The sequence below is a fragment of the Humulus lupulus genome, chromosome 7 (genome assembly GCF_963169125.1).
Source record: "Humulus lupulus chromosome 7, drHumLupu1.1, whole genome shotgun sequence".
Classification (NCBI taxonomy): Eukaryota; Viridiplantae; Streptophyta; class Magnoliopsida; order Rosales; family Cannabaceae; genus Humulus; species Humulus lupulus.
In genome coordinates, this window is record NC_084799.1 from 169,668,103 (window position 1) to 169,686,495 (window position 18,393).

An 18,393-nucleotide genomic window follows, 5' to 3' on the forward strand; every position below is an offset into this window, starting at 1 on the left:
CCCGGATCGGCCAGAGCTACGGCAGTTTCGAGGCTCCTCAGTGGCAGTGCCTAACTGGCACCTGAGACCGCACTGTCCTGTACGAGAAGAGTATCGAGCACACTGCCGCGGTAAGTATCCTTCTATATTCCTTTTGCTTACATTCATACTGTCTCAAGGCTAATGGTGGTTTCTTCCTTTTTTCAGGCTCTTGCTTTCACTGCCCAGCTCAATTACGAGCTGAACAACGAAATCCATTCGAGCAGGACTCTCGCCCAAGAGGAGAGGGACCTCCACCTTAGAGCGAATGATGATCTGAAGGCGGCGAATACTAAGCTCGAGGCAGTGGTTAAGGAGCGTGAGGAAATGGCCAAGGAGCTCGGAAAGCTGAAAACTGAACTCGAGGAGCAAAAGAAAGATAACATCCAGCTTCGGGAGACCAATAAGAAGCTCGAGGAAGACAAGACCGCCACCTTTGACCTTATAGAGGATGTCAAAGCTCGCCTTACTGCCGAGTACAAAGAAAAGAAGGAGACGGCGGTCGACTCAGCCATGTACCGGATGTGGGCTTATAACGAAGAGCTGGACACCAGCTTTTTGGGTCCCCTCGAGGCGCCGTTCCTTGAACGATGGAATGCTCGGCTCGAGAAGGAAGAGGCTGAACGGCTTGAGAAGAAGAAGGCTGAGCAGCTCGAGAAGGAAAAGGCTGCTCTGGGTACCGTTTCGGAGGAAGCTCAGGAGGATAGTCATGCTATTCGTCCTGAGGGGTCCGGTGCCACTGATGCTGAGAAGGCCAAGGAGACTCCTCTTCACTGAATCTGACCTCGGGGAGATCAGTTATCGGGGCTGCGTCCCCTTATGTAATTATTGTAATTTATGCCCATGGGGCTGATACAATTTCTTTTAACTAATTCTTTTACATGCTTTACATTTCTTGGCTCGAAATATTTTGCACATTTTTATAATTGATGAACCGGTTATGTTTATTTGTGCATACAAACATAGTTTGGATTTAGGCTCGAAATTCGATGCATTCATGCATAGTTTATTCGAATTATCCGTTTCTGACCTCGTTACTTATCAAGGTCGGATATTACTTTAACCATGAACTCGAAAGTACTTATATGGTATGTAATATGAATGATTTGGTTAATCTTTTTTAGTTACTTTTCCTCATCCTCAGTATTTTGGCTCCGAGGTTAAGAGTTCGAAACTATATTTCTAAGATATTCCAGCCTCGATCTCGACATATTTCGTGATGGGTTTAGGCTTCCATTTATCATCGATCGATAATTTGGCTGGTTTGTTCCAAACCTGTTAAGCTTGCACATCTGGTTAACTCCAAACGTTTTAGGTTTTTGGTAGTTCGGTTAAGTCCGAACTATCTAAGCTCGCGTATTTGGTCATCTCGAAATACTTCATGTTTGATAATTCGGTTGTGTCCGAACTACCTAAGATCGTGTACTTGGTTATATCCAAATACTTCATGTTTAATAATTCGGTTGTGTCCGAACTACCTGAGCTCGCGTATTTGGTCATCTCCAAATACTTCATGTTTGATAATTCGGTTGTGTCCGAACTACCTAAGATCGCGTACTTGGTTATATCCAAATACTTTATATATTTTTTATTTTTTAAGCTGGAGGTATGTATACCAATGATGCCCCCTTAATATCCTATGAGTGTGACCATAGGTTATTAAATTAAGAGAGTTTGCAAAAATAAAAATAAATTACATGTGAAACAAAGTTGACATTTTATTTGATGAAATTCAAAAACAAACTAACATAGATAGAAAATCATGGTTACAGGCAACAATTTTCCTATACTACTGATAATAAGGTCTAAGGTGTTCGCCATTCCATGCTCGTGGTATGAGGCTCCCATCTAATCTCGCAAGTTTGTATACGCCAGGGCGGATGACTGATTCTATCTGGTATGGTCCTTCCCAGTTTGGCCCGAGTACTCCTGCTGCTGGATCTCGGGTTGCTAAGAATACGCGTCTCAATACCAGATCTCCTACTCCGAACTTTCGATCTCGAACTCTTTTATTGAAATATCTTGTGGTTCGTTGCTGGTAAGCAGCATTTCTCAGCTGAGCCTCCTCCCTTTTTTCTTCGATCAAGTCTAGGGTTTCTTCGAGCTGAGTATGATTGGAACTTTGGTCGTAAATCTGAGTTCGAATCGTTGGAATTTCGAGCTCAATGGGCAACATTGCCTCGCAGCCGTATGCTAGAGAAAATGGGGTATGTCCAGTTGATGTCCGAGCTGTAGTTCTATATTCCCAAAGTACTTGAGGTAATTCCTCAGGCCATCGTCCCTTTGCTTCTTTCAACTTTTTCTTCAAAGAACTTTTGAGAGTTTTATTAACGGCTTCGACCTGACCATTCGCCTGAGGGTGAGCCACTGACGAAAAGCTCTTTATTATACCGTTCTTGTTACAAAAGTTGGTAAATAAGTCGCAATCAAACTGGGTTCCGTTGTCAGACACAATCTTTCTTGGCACTCCATATCGGCATACGATGTTCTTTACCACGAAATCTAGGATCTTCTTCGAAGTTATGGTCGCCAATGGTTCAGCCTCCGTCCATTTTGTGAAGTAATCAACCGCGACCACAGCATACTTTACTCCTCCTTTGCCAGTTGGGAGCGAGCCTATGAGGTCGATGCCCCACACCGCAAAAGGCCATGGGGATGTCAACATGGTCAGTTCGGAAGGTGGAGCTCGGGGTATCGTGGCGAATCTCTGGCATTTGTCGCACTTTTTCACGTACTCGAAAGAGTTCGTTTTAATGGTTGGCCAGAAATATCCTTGGCGTATAACCTTCTTGGATAGGCTATGCCCCCCGGTATGGTCTCCACAGAACCCTTCATGAATTTCTTCAATAATCTTCTTTGCCTCGGGAGGAGTTACACATCTGAGCAATGGCATGGAATACCCTCTTCTGTATAGCCTTCCGTCCAGGATGGTGTAACGAGGAAGTTGATACATTAGTTTCCGAGCCTGATTTCGATCTTTTGGAAGAATTCCATTTTCGAGGTACTCAACTATCGGGCTCATCCAGGTCGGCTCTGTCTCGATCATACACACATCTTCCTCGTCAGGCTCAGTAATGCTGGGTGCTGACAGGTGTTCTACGGGTACAACATTCAGCTCCTCATTTTCGGCGGAGGTGGCGAGCCGAGCTAAGGCATCTGCATTTGAGTTTTGTTCTCGGGGAACCTGTTCGATTGCATAAAACTCAAAAAACTCTAATGCGGACTTTGCCTTCTCCAGATAAGCTGCCATTTTTGTGCCACGAGCCTGGTATTCTCCCAAGATTTGATTAACCACGAGCTGGGAGTCGCTGTAGCAATGTATAGCTTTGGCCTTGAGCTCGTTTGCTATTCGTAGTCCCGCAAGTAAAGCCTCGTACTCAGCTTCATTATTAGATGCTTTAAAGCCGAACCTTAACGCAGAGTGAAATTTTCTCCCTGCAGGGGTGATCAGAATAACTCCTGCCCCCGCTCCATTTTCATTTGATGACCCGTCGACGTAAATTTTCCACAGCTCGTGGGCCGTGGTTGTTACCTCGTCGTCGGCTATACCGGTGCACTCCACTATGAAATCCGCCAACGCTTGTGCCTTAATGGTCGTTCTCGGATGGTAGGTGATCTCGAACTGTCTGAGCTCAACAGCCCACTTTAGGAGTCGACCAGACGCCTCTGGTTTAGACAAGACCTGCCTTAATGGTTGATCTGTCAGTACATGGATAGGATGTGCCTGAAAGTAAGGGCGAAGCTTGCGAGATGAGTGGATTAGACTGAGGGCGAGCTTCTCCATCAGTGGATATCTTGATTCTGCCCCCAGTAATCTTTTACTGATATAGTAGACGGGTTTCTGTAATTTCTCTTCTTCTCGTACGAGCACCGCGCTTATCGCGTGTTCGGTAGTTGAGAGGTATAGGAACAGTACTTCCCCCGTCTCAGGCTTCGATAGGATGGGCGGTTCGGCTAAGTACTTTTTGAGCTCCTGAAAGGCTAGCTCGCACTCATCTGTCCATTCGAACTTCTTACTTCCTTTTAATAAGTTGAAGAATGGGAGACCGCGGTCCGTTGACTTCGAGATGAACCTGCTCAAAGCTGCCATCCTGCCAGTCAAGCTTTGAACATCTTTATGTTTCCGAGGCGAAGGCATATCGATCAGGGCCTTTATTTTGTCGGGATTAGCCTCGATCCCACGAGAATTGACAATGAAACCCAGAAATTTTCCTGAAGACACCCCAAAAGTGCACTTCTGAGGATTCAACTTCATGTTGTACTTTCTGAGCACGCCAAAGCACTCTTCAAGGTCTTCAACATGGTTCTTGTTAAGTTGAGACTTTACAAGCATGTCATCAACATAAACTTCCATGTTGTTCCCTATTTGCTCTGAGAACATCATGTTTACGAGCCGCTGGTGCGTGGCTCCGGCATTCTTGAGTCCGAATGGCATGACATTGTAGCAGTAGAGCCCTTTATCTGTGATGAAGCTCGTATGCTCTTGGTCGGGGGCGTGCATGGGAATCTGGTTATATCCAGAATAGGCATCCATGAACGACATCAGACCATGCCCCGCCGTGGCGTCTACGGGCTGGTCAATTCTCAGCAGGGGAAAACAGTCTTTTGGGCAGGCCTTGTTGAGGTCCGAGTAGTCAATGCACGTTCTCCACGTCCCATTGGGCTTCGGGACCAACACTGGATTGGCCACCCAGTCAGGGTAAAAAGCGTCCCTTATGAAATTATTTGCTTTCAGCCTGTCCACTTCCTCCTTTAGCGCTTTCTTTCTGTCCTCATCCAGCTGCCTTCGCTTTTGCTGCTTCGGGGGAAAGCTTTTGTCTATATTCAATGCGTGGCTCGCTACATTAGGGCTTATTCCCACCATGTCAGAGTGTGACCACGCGAAGACATCCTGGTTTTTCTTCAGAAAGAAAATTAATTGCTATTTTGATTCGTCTTGGAGGTGTTTTCCGACCTTCACCTTCTTTGAGGGATCAGCTTCCTCGAGCTGAACCTCTTCGAGCTCTTCCAAAGGTTGGAGGTCAACCTTTTCCTCAATCCTCGGATCGATCTCCTCATCAATTTCTAAAACTGTCCTATCTTTATTTTGTATGACAACGAGTGCTTGAGCGCTCGTTTGTTTCTTTCCCCTCAAGGAAATGTTGTAGCACTCCCTTCCTGCCAATTGATCTCCTTTCAATGTTCCGACCCCGCTCGGAGTTGGAAACTTAAGGGCTAGATGCCTTACAGATGAAACTGCCCCCAGCCCGACCAGGGCGGGTCTCCCGAGCAATACATTGTAGGCAGATGGTAACTCTACTACCACGAACTCCATCATCTTGGTCACCGAGACTGGATAGTCTCCCAAGGTCACAGGGAGTTCGATGGACCCCATACAGGCGGTTCCTTCTCCAGAAAAGCCGTACAAAGTGGTTGCACAAGCCTTCAGGTCGCGAAGGGAGAGTCCCATTTTCTCTAGTGTTGCTTTATAAAGAATGTTTACTGAGCTCCCATTGTCTATGAGAACTCGGCGCACTCTTTTGTTGGCAAGCTGTAGGGTGATGACAAGTGGATCATGATGAGGGAACTGGACATGGGAGGCATCTTCCTCGGTGAAGGTTATAGGCTGAGTTTCAACCCTTTGGCTTTTTGGTGCCCTTGGTTCGGGTTCATAAGGAGACCCGTCCCCTGTCTTCAGCTCATTCACATATCTCTTTTGAGCATTTCTACCCCCTCCTGCGAGATGAGGACCTCCCGAGATGGTTATTACGTCCTCTCCATCTATCGGCGGAGGCCTGTCTTCTTCCCGAGATCGGGAGTTATTATTCTGTGCTGCTGGAAGCGCGGCTACTCTCTGGCTGGCAGTAGTCTGTCCAGTACTCTGGCTTTTGACATACTGCCGGAAATAACCTCTCGAGATCAACCCTTCGATCTCGTCTTTCAGCTGTCGGCACTCATCAGTTGTGTGTCCGGTGTCCCTATGAAACCGGCAATACTTACTGGAATCCCTCTTGGACTTTTGATTCCTCATAGGGTCCGGACGCCTGAAGGGGACCTGGTTTTCATTAGCCAGGTATATATTTTCCCGAGACTCGTTGAGCTCGGTGTGTACTTTATATATGGAGTAATACCTTTCTCCTTTCTTTTTCTTTCCCCCTTCAGCCTCGGGGTTATTTCCCTCGCTCTTTTTCCTCTTAGAGGGATTCTCTGAGGTAGGCTGTGAAGTTACTGGATCAGCCGAGGTTGAGGCGGAGTTAATGTTTATCGTTGTAGTTTCGGTTTGCGAGGTTGCTTTTAGCGTTGACCTCGCCTCCTCTACATTGACAAATCTCTGCGCCCGCTTGTTAAACTCGGTTATTGACCTCACCGGTTTTCCTTGCATGTCATCCCAAAGGGCACTTCCAGGCAACACACCAGCTCGGATAGCCATCAAATGCCCACTGTCGTCCACATCTCGTGCTCGGGCGACCTCTAGATTAAATCTTGTCAGGTAGCTTTTCAGTGTTTCACCTGGCTGTTGCCGGACGTTAGTCAAAGTGGACGCCTCTGGTCTGACTCCCATCATAGCCCGGAACTGCTTCTTGAAGTCTCTAGACAATTGATCCCACGAAGTTATCGAGTGTCTCTTGTACTTCTCGAACCAACTCTTGGCAGGTCCGGCCAATGATGTCGGAAACAACATGCACCTGAGCTCGTAACCTACGTTACTGGCTCTCATAATAGTGTTGAATGTACTTAGGTGGCTACATGGGTCGGTTTTTCCTTCAAACGCTGGGACGTGAGGAATCCGGAACCCTTGAGGAAACTGAGTGTTAGAAATATTGGGAGCAAACGGCTCGAGCTCCTCATCAGAGTCCTCGTACCGACCACTCCCTCGTTCATTCTTCAAAAGCCTAAAGGCTTTTTCGAGCTGATCAATCCTTTCTTGGACTGGGTCCTTAGGTGGTGCCTGGAATTGATAGTCATTAATCGCGATCCCAGGCTCGCGTCTCCGTGAGGGATCTCTACGCCCATTCAGATGATTCCTTAGATCCGGATTTGTCTGATCTCCTTTCCCCCTGCTCTGATTCAGATGATTTCGCAGGTCAGGATGTCTCTTGTGATTTCCGGTATTTTTACGACCCCGGTCGTGTTTACTGACAGACCTAGTTTCTCCGGACTCATCACTGGTGAAACTCATTGATCGGTCATTTCGTGGTGGATCCTTTCTACGTCGCCTTGTCTCCGCAGTGCGAGATCGGGACGTCTGACTTCTCTCAGATGGCGCGCCTCTCCGCTCCTGGAACGTCTCCCTGTTTCCTTGTCTTTCCCCCGCACGCCCTTGATCCTGATCTCGAACAGGTTGAGCGTTTCTGCGGGGAGGTGAAGGATATCTTATGGGAGACGGAGGGAACCGTATTGGTGACGGTGGTTGTCGTCCTTGCCTCGGCCTAGAGGGTCCAGAATTTGCCCGAGATGGGCCAGTTTCGTTCGGTGCACTACCAGGAACCTGAGTCCGAGCCTCGGCAGGAGCTCGGTTGTTCTCAGTTCCTGCAGGCACTCCCACAGGTGGATTAGGCGGGACCCGAGCTCGGGTACTCCTCTGAGGCCTAGAAGGAGCAGATGGCTCTGCTGGTGCTGGAGGTTGTGCCGGCCTCCTTGTGGCAGCATTTTTTCGTGGACGTCCACGGGGCCTCCGGGGAGGAACGTGCACGTCCCTTGGAGGAGGGACTTGGTCTTCGCGCGGAGGTGGGGGCTGAGCCACCTGCGCCTCTGCGGCTATCCTAGTTAACTCCTCGTTATGTTTGTTGGCTTCTGCCAACAACTGTTTCAGCTGCCGATTCTCCAATTCTACAATAGGGACATAACGTTCAGGGTTATAGTACATTTCCTCATCCCTTGGTTGTGGAGGTGGTCCCCGGGAATCAGAGGACCCACTCCTTTCATCAGCGTCCGGGTTCTCCATTGGCTGTTTTCCAGGACGCCTTGGGTAATTTTCTTCAGGAGTGTTTTGATTGTTTGCAGCCATGAATCTCTCAGGGATGGATGCTTGAGGCTCTCAATGAAAGCACCAAACTGTTGACGCCGTTTTTCGTCAACAGATAAAAGAAGAGAGCACGTAAACAATTAAAGACAATGGCCAAAAGAAACAAACGAATCAAACACACAGTTTTTTACGTGGTTCAGCAGTTAAATCTGCCTAGTCCACGAGTCTCTATTATTAACCTCAAGATTATCTCTGAACAATTCTTTAGCATGAATTCTACAGAGTTTTCTCTCAAGGATCAGAACTTCGGTCCTTTACAATGGTGCATGGCTTCTCTATTTATAGAGAAGGATGCAGAATACTATCCCACATATTTTGGGTAGTTACTCTTTTGCGAATAAAAATAAATGGCTTTAAATGCCTTTAATCAGATAAAAAAGGAAACGTCCCTGATGACCAGGGAATGCATAACTGACTAAATAATATCCCACGATTCTTGGGGATTTACATCAATAAATGAGGATTACATCTCATGTTTACAATACTTGTAGATATTCAAGGTGGTTATAGCGTATCTCCAAGACTTTAGCATTTCAGGTTTCATGTCATTATGCGAGCCACTGACATCTCCCGAGCTAACGTTGCTTTCGAGATGGGATATCGAGCTCAAGACCCATGCTCCGAAGTTCCTGAAGATGAAGGTATTCTCGGAACTACCTTTCGAGATCGAGATCATTTCGAGATCACCGCATTCGAGATCATATATCATACTTTGCAGGCTCGACTTACAATCCTAGATCACTCTAATCCTCACGAGACCATTTGTTGCGAACTCAGCTTTCGAGGTCATATTTACTATGGCTCGAAATCTGGGTATAACACCAAGTCTTGGGTAAAAATCTCATTTTTCTGAAGTTATTAAGTGTGACATGTTAATGAACAATCTATGTGAAAGTTTCAATGCTGCTATCATTAATGTCAGAGATAAACCTATAATCACATTGTTGGAAAAGATTAGAGGATTTGTTGATGTGTGGGTTTTGTAACAAAAGAGAAAGTGTTGGCAAATAGAATCACCTAGTGGGAAGCAGGATATTGTTAATCATAGAGAAGCTTAAACAGGTTGCTAGGAACAATTTTGTCACTAAAGCTTATACAATTAATTTTGAACTAAGATATTGGGAGGGGGCAATGGTGAGGTTTATGTGGTAGACATCCTTAAAATGACTTGCATATGTAGGTAATTTCAGTTAACTGGGATACCATGTAGACATGCTTTGGCATGTATTGGAGCATGAAACAAGAAGTCATGGATTATTATGTCCATGATTATTACAAGAAAGGGGCATTTGAAGCAGCTTATGCTAGGGTAGTACGACCAATGTCAAGTCTAGATAATTGGCTTGAAACAGGTATGAACCTCGTTCATCCTCTAGGTGAAAATAACTTTCCTGACAGGCCTTAAAATGGAGAAGAGATGTTGATGAGCCTCCTCCAAAAGCAACCAAGACCAAGAGAACATGGCAGCAAGTTAGTTGTAGCAATTGCAAACAGGTGAGCCACTTCATGACAACTTGCAAATTTGTAGTTGTTGAACATGTTAGTTCTTCCTTAGTGGCTACATTTGTCTGGAGGATTATTAGATTCCAAATATGTTGACATTGCTATATATATTTTTTTTTTCAAAACTTAAGCTAAGAAAAATGAGGAAGGCCACCAAGTCAAAACCCATATGTAGAAACTAAGAAAGGGAGGGAAAGAAGAAAAAAACAACTGCAAATAGAAGCAACTAATGCAGGCGTTGGTCCAAGTTGCTAGAATAGGAACCCACTGTTAACTTAGAGATCATGTTTTTTTTAGCATATTGCAGCATGTGAATGCTTACTTTTTTTATGATAACTTTTGATCATAGGAGCTTCTTGTTAAGTTTGTGATCGATGCAGTTGATATATTTTGATGTGTAGGAGGTTCCCAAACCTATTATCAGTCAATGCATGTTGGAATTGCATTGCCTTATATTTTGGTGTAAGTTGCACAATGTGAAGACAATAGAGCTTTGTTGCTCAATCTGAAATTATTACTATTGGTGCTCATTTGTTTTGTGTCTATGTATATGATTAATTATCCAAAATAAAAATTACATCTTCATAAGAAGGAAGGTTATATTAATTTGTATACAATTACAATACACTGCTCATAAATCATAAATTCACAAGTTCACAACTCCGCAATCTAACCTAACATTTTCAAGACATGTTGACAAACTAAAGTCACATTATCGACTAGTACACAAAGTAAAGCTGCAGAAATCGAATTAATATCCCTCTGTAACATTTGATTCTTCCTAAGTAATTCGAGCAAGATTTCCATTCCACGTTCACACACCTCTGGGTCAATCCACTCAAAAAACTTACACCCTAAGTGAAAACAAATCAACCATCAACCTTCTTAAACAGCAGTTAAAACAAATGAAAGAGGGGATAATTATTTTTTAAAGAAAATAGGGCTTCCAATACTTACCCAATACTGACAGGTTAGGAATCGTCTTCCTAGGTTTCCCGCCGTCCATGAAGTCCTCATTACCGGTAGTTTTGATGGTTTACACCAGTATTGCAGGCCTTCAAGCGACTAATCATCCATCTTCTTCTTCCTCTCCGGCAACTGGTGCTTCCGTTCATTTTTTTTTATTCTTTTACTTACATTTTCATGTTTAATTAGTTATTATGTTAATTAGGTTAATAAAAAAACTGAGAATATATATATTTTAAAAAAAAGCTTCTTTTTTTCAAATTATAATTAGAACAGTCACGTCATTAATGATTAGACATGTAAGCACCCACATGGATGTCTATTAGTATGACATGTGGATCTCCTTGGTCCAAGTTGGCAGGTAATGTACGAAAGTGAACAACTTCTACAAAAATGTAACGGTATGGGTATGACTACCAATTTTTTTTTTTTTGATTGAGTATGTATAGGTGCAACAAACCTAAAAAATTTAGGAGTTATGTCGTCAATAACTCTATTTTTTTTACAAAATATATGCTATTATTACAATGAATACTGTAATAAAAAATATTAACATAAAAATTGTTTTACACCCCTCAATTAAGAACGTACCACACCAAGACACGAACATTTTAGCATGCACTGCAAATCTCCCCTATAATTATAACTTCCACACAAATACACAAATGTTATTGTGACCAAACAAGTATATTTGTTTTTTTATGACAAAGGTTGAAAAGTCAAAAGTGTAAGTAAAAAATAATATTAAATAACTGGAGGGGGCCGTTCAAATCGGTCCACATTATCACTCTCATCTGTAATTCTATCCAGCTGACCTAACAACAAGATCAGGTCCCACGTTCAGCCGAAACAACAAATTGTTGGGCCTTGTGGGCCCAACAACACTCGTCGATGTTATCCTTAACATACAACAAGCTTTTCCTCTTGATCATATATAAACTCGGCGACTTCAATCGGAGGCGATTCTCGGCGACTAACCCCACAAACCCGCTTCATTCAAACCAATATCTTCTTCCTTTCCCCTCCATCTCTGTCCGTACACGTTACACACATATGTGCGACTCTCTTAGTACACGACCAATGAGGTGAGAGGAATTTTCAAATCTGGGATTGGGTTTGGGTTCCATGGTGGTGGATCTGTGACCGAATTTACGATCGGAGTTGTTGAAGAGAGATTGAGAAGGAAGATAGATTTTTTGGGGCGGCTATGGGAAATGCCAACGGTCGAGAAGAAGGAATCGACGGAGAGAACGACGATCATCTTAATCAACATCCATCGGTGGGGAGATCCAACGGCGAATTGACGGTGCGTGACAACAACGCGCTCCGCACGGGACGTGTGGCTTCCTCTGAGTTCATGGCCAACACCACTCCTCCTGGGAGTCCCAGGCGTTCCGCCTCCCCGATCTTATTCGCCTCTCAGGTTTTAAAAGCTCTCCTTTTTATTTTTGGTCTCTCTTGTCCTTTCTTTTTTGTTATTAGAATGACACCTTTTGACTTTGCTGTTTCACGAACTTGATTCGATAATTTTAATTGTCTGTAAAATTTGGGATATTTTACTTGTATGTATATTTATACATACATAGCTATGCGTACGTACATTTGTATATGCATGTATATAGCTAAATTCATTTGCTACATCAAAATTGACAATAACGTTTTTCTTATTATTTTTCCTTGGTTTTTTTGTGTATCGAAATTGATGCAATTTTGATAAAATTTATTTCTTGAAATGAGTTAGCGATGTGAAAGGCTGGATCTTTAAAATTGAGTAATCTACAAGCTATATGTGTAGCGATGACTGGGTTGATGATTTCTGGGTTATATCTTCTTTTTAATGAAGATAAATGGCTTTCTTTGCGATTATATTAATTTTTGATTGAGGAATTAAGAAAAATGTAGCTGAAATTTAATTTTTCCATAGGTTCTTAGGTAGGGTTTATGATGTGTTGCAGTCGAACCGGTGGCAAGATGAAAATAGGAGGAAGTACTACAAGTCTCACTGTAATTTAGAACCCAAACTTAAAAAATTTCAGGTATAATAAGTCCTGTTTTATGGCAGTGCAAGAATATGCGAGTGAACATGCACATAAGCACATGGCACGTGTGAAAAAAGTAAGGGGAACTTAGATTGAATGGATTATGTTGCCTTAAAAAAAAAATTGAGTGGATGAGGAAATTAAATAACAATCCAGAAGTAAAACGTAATTGAACAAAGTTAAAAATTTATTTGGTGAAAATTATTCTTACTCAACATAATGATCTCGAAGGAAGTTAATTTTACTTGAACATTTATGGCATGGAAGCCGTATTATATATCATGTCCCTGCTTACTGCATATTTGTAAAGTGAAAATTAAAAATTATAAAGTATGCATTTTGGGTGGGGTTAATAAAGATTTGTTATACAATATTACTATTGAGCTTTGTAAATGGTAACTGTTTATCATTTTTTAAATAATTACACCCAATGTTAGTTCAATAAAGTTAGTGTAAAGCACACCCTATTAGATTCCATGATCTCTAAATAAGAAAAGATATCTAAAATATTGGTAGGCTGCATTATTTTATCTATTTTCATGCTTTCTAATTTTACTTCACTTTGATGTGGAAAATTTTGAAAGTAAAGGGTATTATATTAGGCAAGAGCATGGGGTGAGTGTTTGAGTAAGGGGTCTCTGGGGTTGGATTCCCCACTGGGACTAACGGCTAAGTTTTTCTTTCTCTTTGTGAAAAAAGAAAAGAAAAAAGAATCTATTTGTGAGTTTGCAAGGAAGTATGTTATGTTTTTCCATTTCCAAGTTCCATGTAACTAAGTTATGTTTGTTGTTCTGTGATCATTCCAATAGTCTTTTGCTAATATTATTTAATAACTGGAAACATAGTTGCAAGATTTGTTGTTTTCTAGTAAATGAGGCTGTATTTTGCCAAATGGAATGTCTAATGGGAAACGCAGTTGCTGGCCTTCTCATATGTATTTCTTCCCATTTAATAGAGCAGGATTTCTATTTCACTGCTTTGCTTGCACAAAGAGTCTGGATGAGATCGCTTCAGGATCTATAAATTCTCTTTTGTGTTTCTTTTATTTTCTTGTCAATTTTTTTAGTACATTTTTAGGATGGAAAAGAAAGAAATTAACATTAAAGCTGGCCTGGTAGGCTAGTACTGGCTTATATTACTTAATTAAACTGAGCAGATATTGTCATCAAGTAGTATAGCCCGTCTAACTTTTCATAACTGCGAAACCTTTGTGCTGCGTGATGGAAAAAATAACTTAAAAGGAAAAAAAACCTGCAGTCTCATATTCTACCTCCTGTGTATTCAAGTTATGGTCATGTAGAGTCATTTTGTATCATGTAAATTTTTTTTCTTTGGTTTAATGTTAGTTTATCTTTAGATGGTTTGACAACATGAGTATCTGATTAGACTTATAATATTAGTTAGACATGTCAGTTACCACGGTAGATTTGACATAATTTGTTTTTCACTCATAAGCTATATTCAGCTGAGTTTGATCTCCATTTGCCTTTAATGTTATCAGAAATCTGTTTGGGGTGCCCACTTATGTGGGGCACTAGTGTTGTCGTATATGGATTATCTGTATGAAGTTTAGTAACTGGATGTTCTTCTATTTACCTTATACTATTTGGTAGAGCATGTTTATTTTATCAGTTCATTGCCTTTCCTGCATGCTTAGTATTTGTGGGGTTTTGATACTAGGATCTCTCTCATTCTATAAGATTCATAGTTGCATTACGTTTAGCTTCCTTATGAGTAGACAAGAAATGGAGATTTACTGAACCGGTCTTGTTACTAAATTTCGATTGTTTATACTAAACCTGAGCAGCTGTTTATTTATCTGATATACTATATTCTGCTTTTAGTTTTTAATATAGCTTGATAAAAGTTAAACATTTGTCGCGGATGCATAACCTGACCTGCCTTGTGTATACAAGTGAGGACAACTAACGATGAGCTATGAAAGTTTACAGATTAAAATTGAATGTTATTTTTTTTATTTATGTTAGTTTATTTTTTCATGGTTTCTTAGCTATGGGCTTATTGCCATTTCATGTTTGAATTGACTATTGAAGAGTGTAAAATAGGTCTTAAACTGAAGTGTCGTTTACAATTTTTGAATGAGTGTGTCACTCGTAGTGTTATTTTTAAGCCCTTTCTTGTTTAACTTGAAAACCTTTCTTCTTGGTAACAAACTAAAGTAAAGAGAATTGAAATATCATTGTAACTAACTAATTTTCTTTTTCTGCAGCTGTAGAACACTTAATATTCTTAGTATTATATGAGTGAGCTGCATATAATTGTAGGATATATAAAAACATTTTATATATCTATAGTACTTTCCAGCTTATATACATATATGCTTTTGTCTCTAGGAAAAAGATAAAATAAAGTTAAAGTTGTAAGTCTTAGATTTATATCCTAAATCTACATTGCGGTCATTGTTTTAAAGCCATGCCATGCGAACTGTCTGTAATGCTCATGTGATTTATGAGATGAGTCAGTTATGCTTAACCAAAAAATTGAAGATCTGTTATGAAGTTGAGATTTTCCTTTTTGGGCATTTGCAGGTTCCTGTAGCTCCTCTGCAACGAGGTGATGGCACTTCCGTTTTCCCTCAAAGCTGGAACAATGAAACTCTTGAAGATGATAATCCTCCTGAGAAAGTAATTCCTGCCATGATTACATGGACCTATGGTGGTAACAGTGTGGCTGTTGAAGGATCTTGGGACAACTGGACGTCTAGGTAAGCTGTTGAAATCTTAGTGTGCTTGAATATAAACTTTACAAGGTGAAAAAGATGAATTGCGTTCTGTGGCCAGGAATCTCATCATATATGTGCATGACTTTATGCCATATGCATATCATATTTTTTTGTGGTTTCAGGAGAACATTGCAGAGATCTGGCAAGGATTTCGCTATTCTTTTGGTGCTGCCAACTGGTACCTATCATTACAAGCTCATTGTTGATGGTGAATGGAGATACATCCCAGAACTTCCTTCCATAGCAGAGGAATCCGGCGTCGTCTGTAATCTTCTTGATGTTAATGTATGTGTCTATATCATAACCTTGGTTATACATTTTATATTCTCTTTTGATTTATTTATTACTCTGCTGACTAAAATGTTATATAGAAAAGAGTGTTATTGTGTAAGTATAACCCGTGGCAGATTGATAATCTTCTTGTTATGAATTCTTATAACCCAAACCCCATCGGACCTGCGTCTTATATGTGTATACTCATATAATCTGATCCCCAAGACTTATTGATGGTTCCTTTGTTAGATGAGTTCTGGCTCATGTAACCCAACCACCAATACTCCATTAGGTGTGTCCTCTTGAACTTTAAATACAAAGAGTACAAGTGCCTTACTTACCCACCTACATGGCTATATTTTTTTTGTGGTGGTTATGTTTATTCTTAATCATACAAGTGTAACACACTCTGGTGCATTTGGGCCAAATGAAAGAAAATAAATTTTGGTTGTTTACACCAAATTTATTTATTATGCAACTTTTAATTGGGGGAAGAGGGCGGGGAGCTGAAATATATGTATGTTTGTATGGATTACCTGTACTTTAAATTATGTCAATGCAAATTGAATTTTGGTCAACTTTTCCTTGCTTTGTATAGGATTATGTACCAGAAAATCTTGAGAGTGTTGCTGAGTTTGAGGCACCCCCATCTCCAGAATCTAGCTATGGTCAGGTATATCCAGCTGAGGAAGAATTTGCAAAGGACCCAGTGATTGTTCCATCTCACCTTCATCTAACTGTACTCGGTATGGAAAACACTAATGAAGCTTCTTCTTCCTCCTCTCCTCCTCCTAAGCCTCAGCATGTTGTTCTTAACCACGTCTTTATAGAGAAAGGATGGCCTTCCCAGACTGTGGTTGCCCTGGGACTAACTCATAGGTTTCAGTCCAAATATGTCACTGTTGTCCTCTATAAGCCCCTCCAAAAGTAAGTTATCCAGTTTTTTGAAGCTTACCTCTGTAAAGAAATCTGTTAGAAATGCATTTCCACATAAATCTTGTGAAGTTAATAGTTCGCTTTTTAGAACAAACAACGTTCATGTCATGTTTGTACTGCAGTGCTCGATAGTTTTTTTTTACGTTTTTCGTCTAATTGGATTTTTTTGTCCGTTCTGCAAATTTTAATAGTGTTTATGGGTCTTAGCTTGCATGCACTTTTGCTTATTTATTTATTTTATGGGGAGACGACAAGACTATGAGGAAAGTAATTGCGTCATAGTTTCAAATATGCACTACTTGAATCGATACCTGATTACACAGATTGGATAGTACAATCCCGTAACTGTCCAAAAGCTCAGCTTGACGATCGTCCCTTCTCCCACCACTTTGCATACACGAATATACCACTTTGCATATTCTCTCCCAAATTACTTTCCTCCCTCTTCACGAGGAAATAACGGGAGTGTCGTCTATGCTAGAATGTAAGTAAAAACAATTCATTGATTTATTTATTTATTTTTGCTTTTTGATGCCACACCTAAGTATTTTTTAGTCAGCTTAGTATCAGTAGGTGAGTATGTGTTGTAGAAGAAAAGGGTTCCAATCTTGACATGAGTTTTGTTTTGTTATTTTTTTTAAATATGTTTTTTTAATTCATAGTAATTGCTTGCGAGAGGAAATACTCATCTATGCTAAATGATGATATGTGTCTAACACATAGGACTCTTCAGAGAAAAATCTTTAGCCTGACAGATCTAATATTGCTAACCATAACTGTAGTTAATATTACAGTGTTCAAAGCATTGTTTGGGTTAAAAACTTTTATCTAAAGCATTCTTTCATTATCTTTAAAGCTATATACACACTAAAATGACTTGCCACAGGTGTTCAAAAAGTGTGAGCACATATCATTTCTCAAATTATAGGTTGGCCTCGCAATAAATCATCTGAAGTTTTTTTTTTAATTATTTTTTTTCTTTGGAGGGCATTCTGTTTATTTGATTGGTCATTTAAAACAAACCATAATACCGAACCAGAATTCATACAGCATAGCATATCGAAGCAAAGATATGCATGTTGAAAAGTACATAGTACGCACCATACCATAACCATTAAAGACAGTATTGTTATCTTATAGATGACAGTCTGTTCACTTATTTAGAGGAACAAACACTCACGTACACGATCTCTACGGCGGCGTTTCTTGCTACCAGTCTTGTCATCTGACGAATCCGACCTTGATTTTCTTCTCTCTTCGATCCTCTTCTGCCTTTTTCTGCAAATAATATCAATAATTAGCCAATTGTTAGTTTTTATTTTTTAGTCTCTATTAATCTAGGTGCATTTTCCTTAATTAAAAAATATAGCAATCTAAGAAAGGCACATAAAATATAGCTAGTATGATAAATAATGAACAATCTTTTTGTGTTCATAAGACCACAAAAAAGTGTACGAAATAAGATGGGGATATCATATGGTTATGCTGACTCAATTATTGGGAATACATATCTTGAGTTTTGATAAGCCATCAAACGGTCTCAAGTGGTTTATAAATCAAGCAGGCCTGTCATAGAAAAACAAGCGTCCAAGAAATGAACAAGCAAATGGGAAGAAAAGAAACAGGAAACAACAAAAGGCCTTGTATGTTAAGAGGTAGGTATTAGACTACATGTAATGGGAAAAATTAATTGTAAGGAAAGCATTATAGAAAACTGAGCCTAAATTCTCAATTCCCAAGCAATAAGAATAAGAATAAGAGACTTCTAGTACAATGGGCCAAATCTGAAGATTTGGTACATATTCTCTACTCCACTTTGCAAAGCTAATTAACCAAGTTTGTGAACGAAGTATACAAAAATTCCCCTTAGCTATAATTTAAATGTGGGTGCACAGGTAACATGGCTACAC

General features: G+C 40.7%; 1 protein-coding gene and 1 long non-coding RNA gene across 2 annotated transcripts; one reads left to right on the forward strand and one right to left on the reverse strand.

The window, feature by feature from the left end:
* Nucleotides 1-10,111: 10,111 nt before the first annotated feature.
* On the reverse strand, nt 10,112-10,670 carry LOC133790001 (uncharacterized). The gene is made up of 2 exons (XR_009873840.1): nt 10,484-10,670; nt 10,112-10,380 (listed from the first exon to the last, which is right to left on the reverse strand). It is a non-coding gene; the product is annotated as an uncharacterized LOC133790001 (long non-coding RNA).
* Nucleotides 10,671-11,301: 631 nt separating this feature from the next.
* On the forward strand, nt 11,302-16,750 carry LOC133788802 (SNF1-related protein kinase regulatory subunit beta-1). The gene is made up of 4 exons (XM_062226401.1): nt 11,302-11,915; nt 15,081-15,256; nt 15,397-15,559; nt 16,146-16,750. Exons 1-4 carry the CDS (start codon nt 11,700-11,702, stop codon nt 16,476-16,478), a joined length of 888 nt encoding a protein of 295 aa, XP_062082385.1. The 5' UTR covers nt 11,302-11,699; the 3' UTR covers nt 16,479-16,750.
* The last annotated feature ends 1,643 nt before the right edge of the window (nt 16,751-18,393 follow it).

Bases quoted from the DNA above. Each gene is read 5' to 3' on its own strand.
- LOC133788802 (XM_062226401.1), top strand. From the start codon at position 11,700: ATGGGAAATGCCAACGGTCGAGAAGAAGGAATCGACGGAGAGAACGAC. The intron at 15,257-15,396 runs GTAAGCTGTTGA...TTGTGGTTTCAG, and splicing joins TGGGACAACTGGACGTCTAG to GAGAACATTGCAGAGATCTG. The intron at 15,560-16,145 runs GTATGTGTCTAT...TGCTTTGTATAG, and splicing joins GTAATCTTCTTGATGTTAAT to GATTATGTACCAGAAAATCT.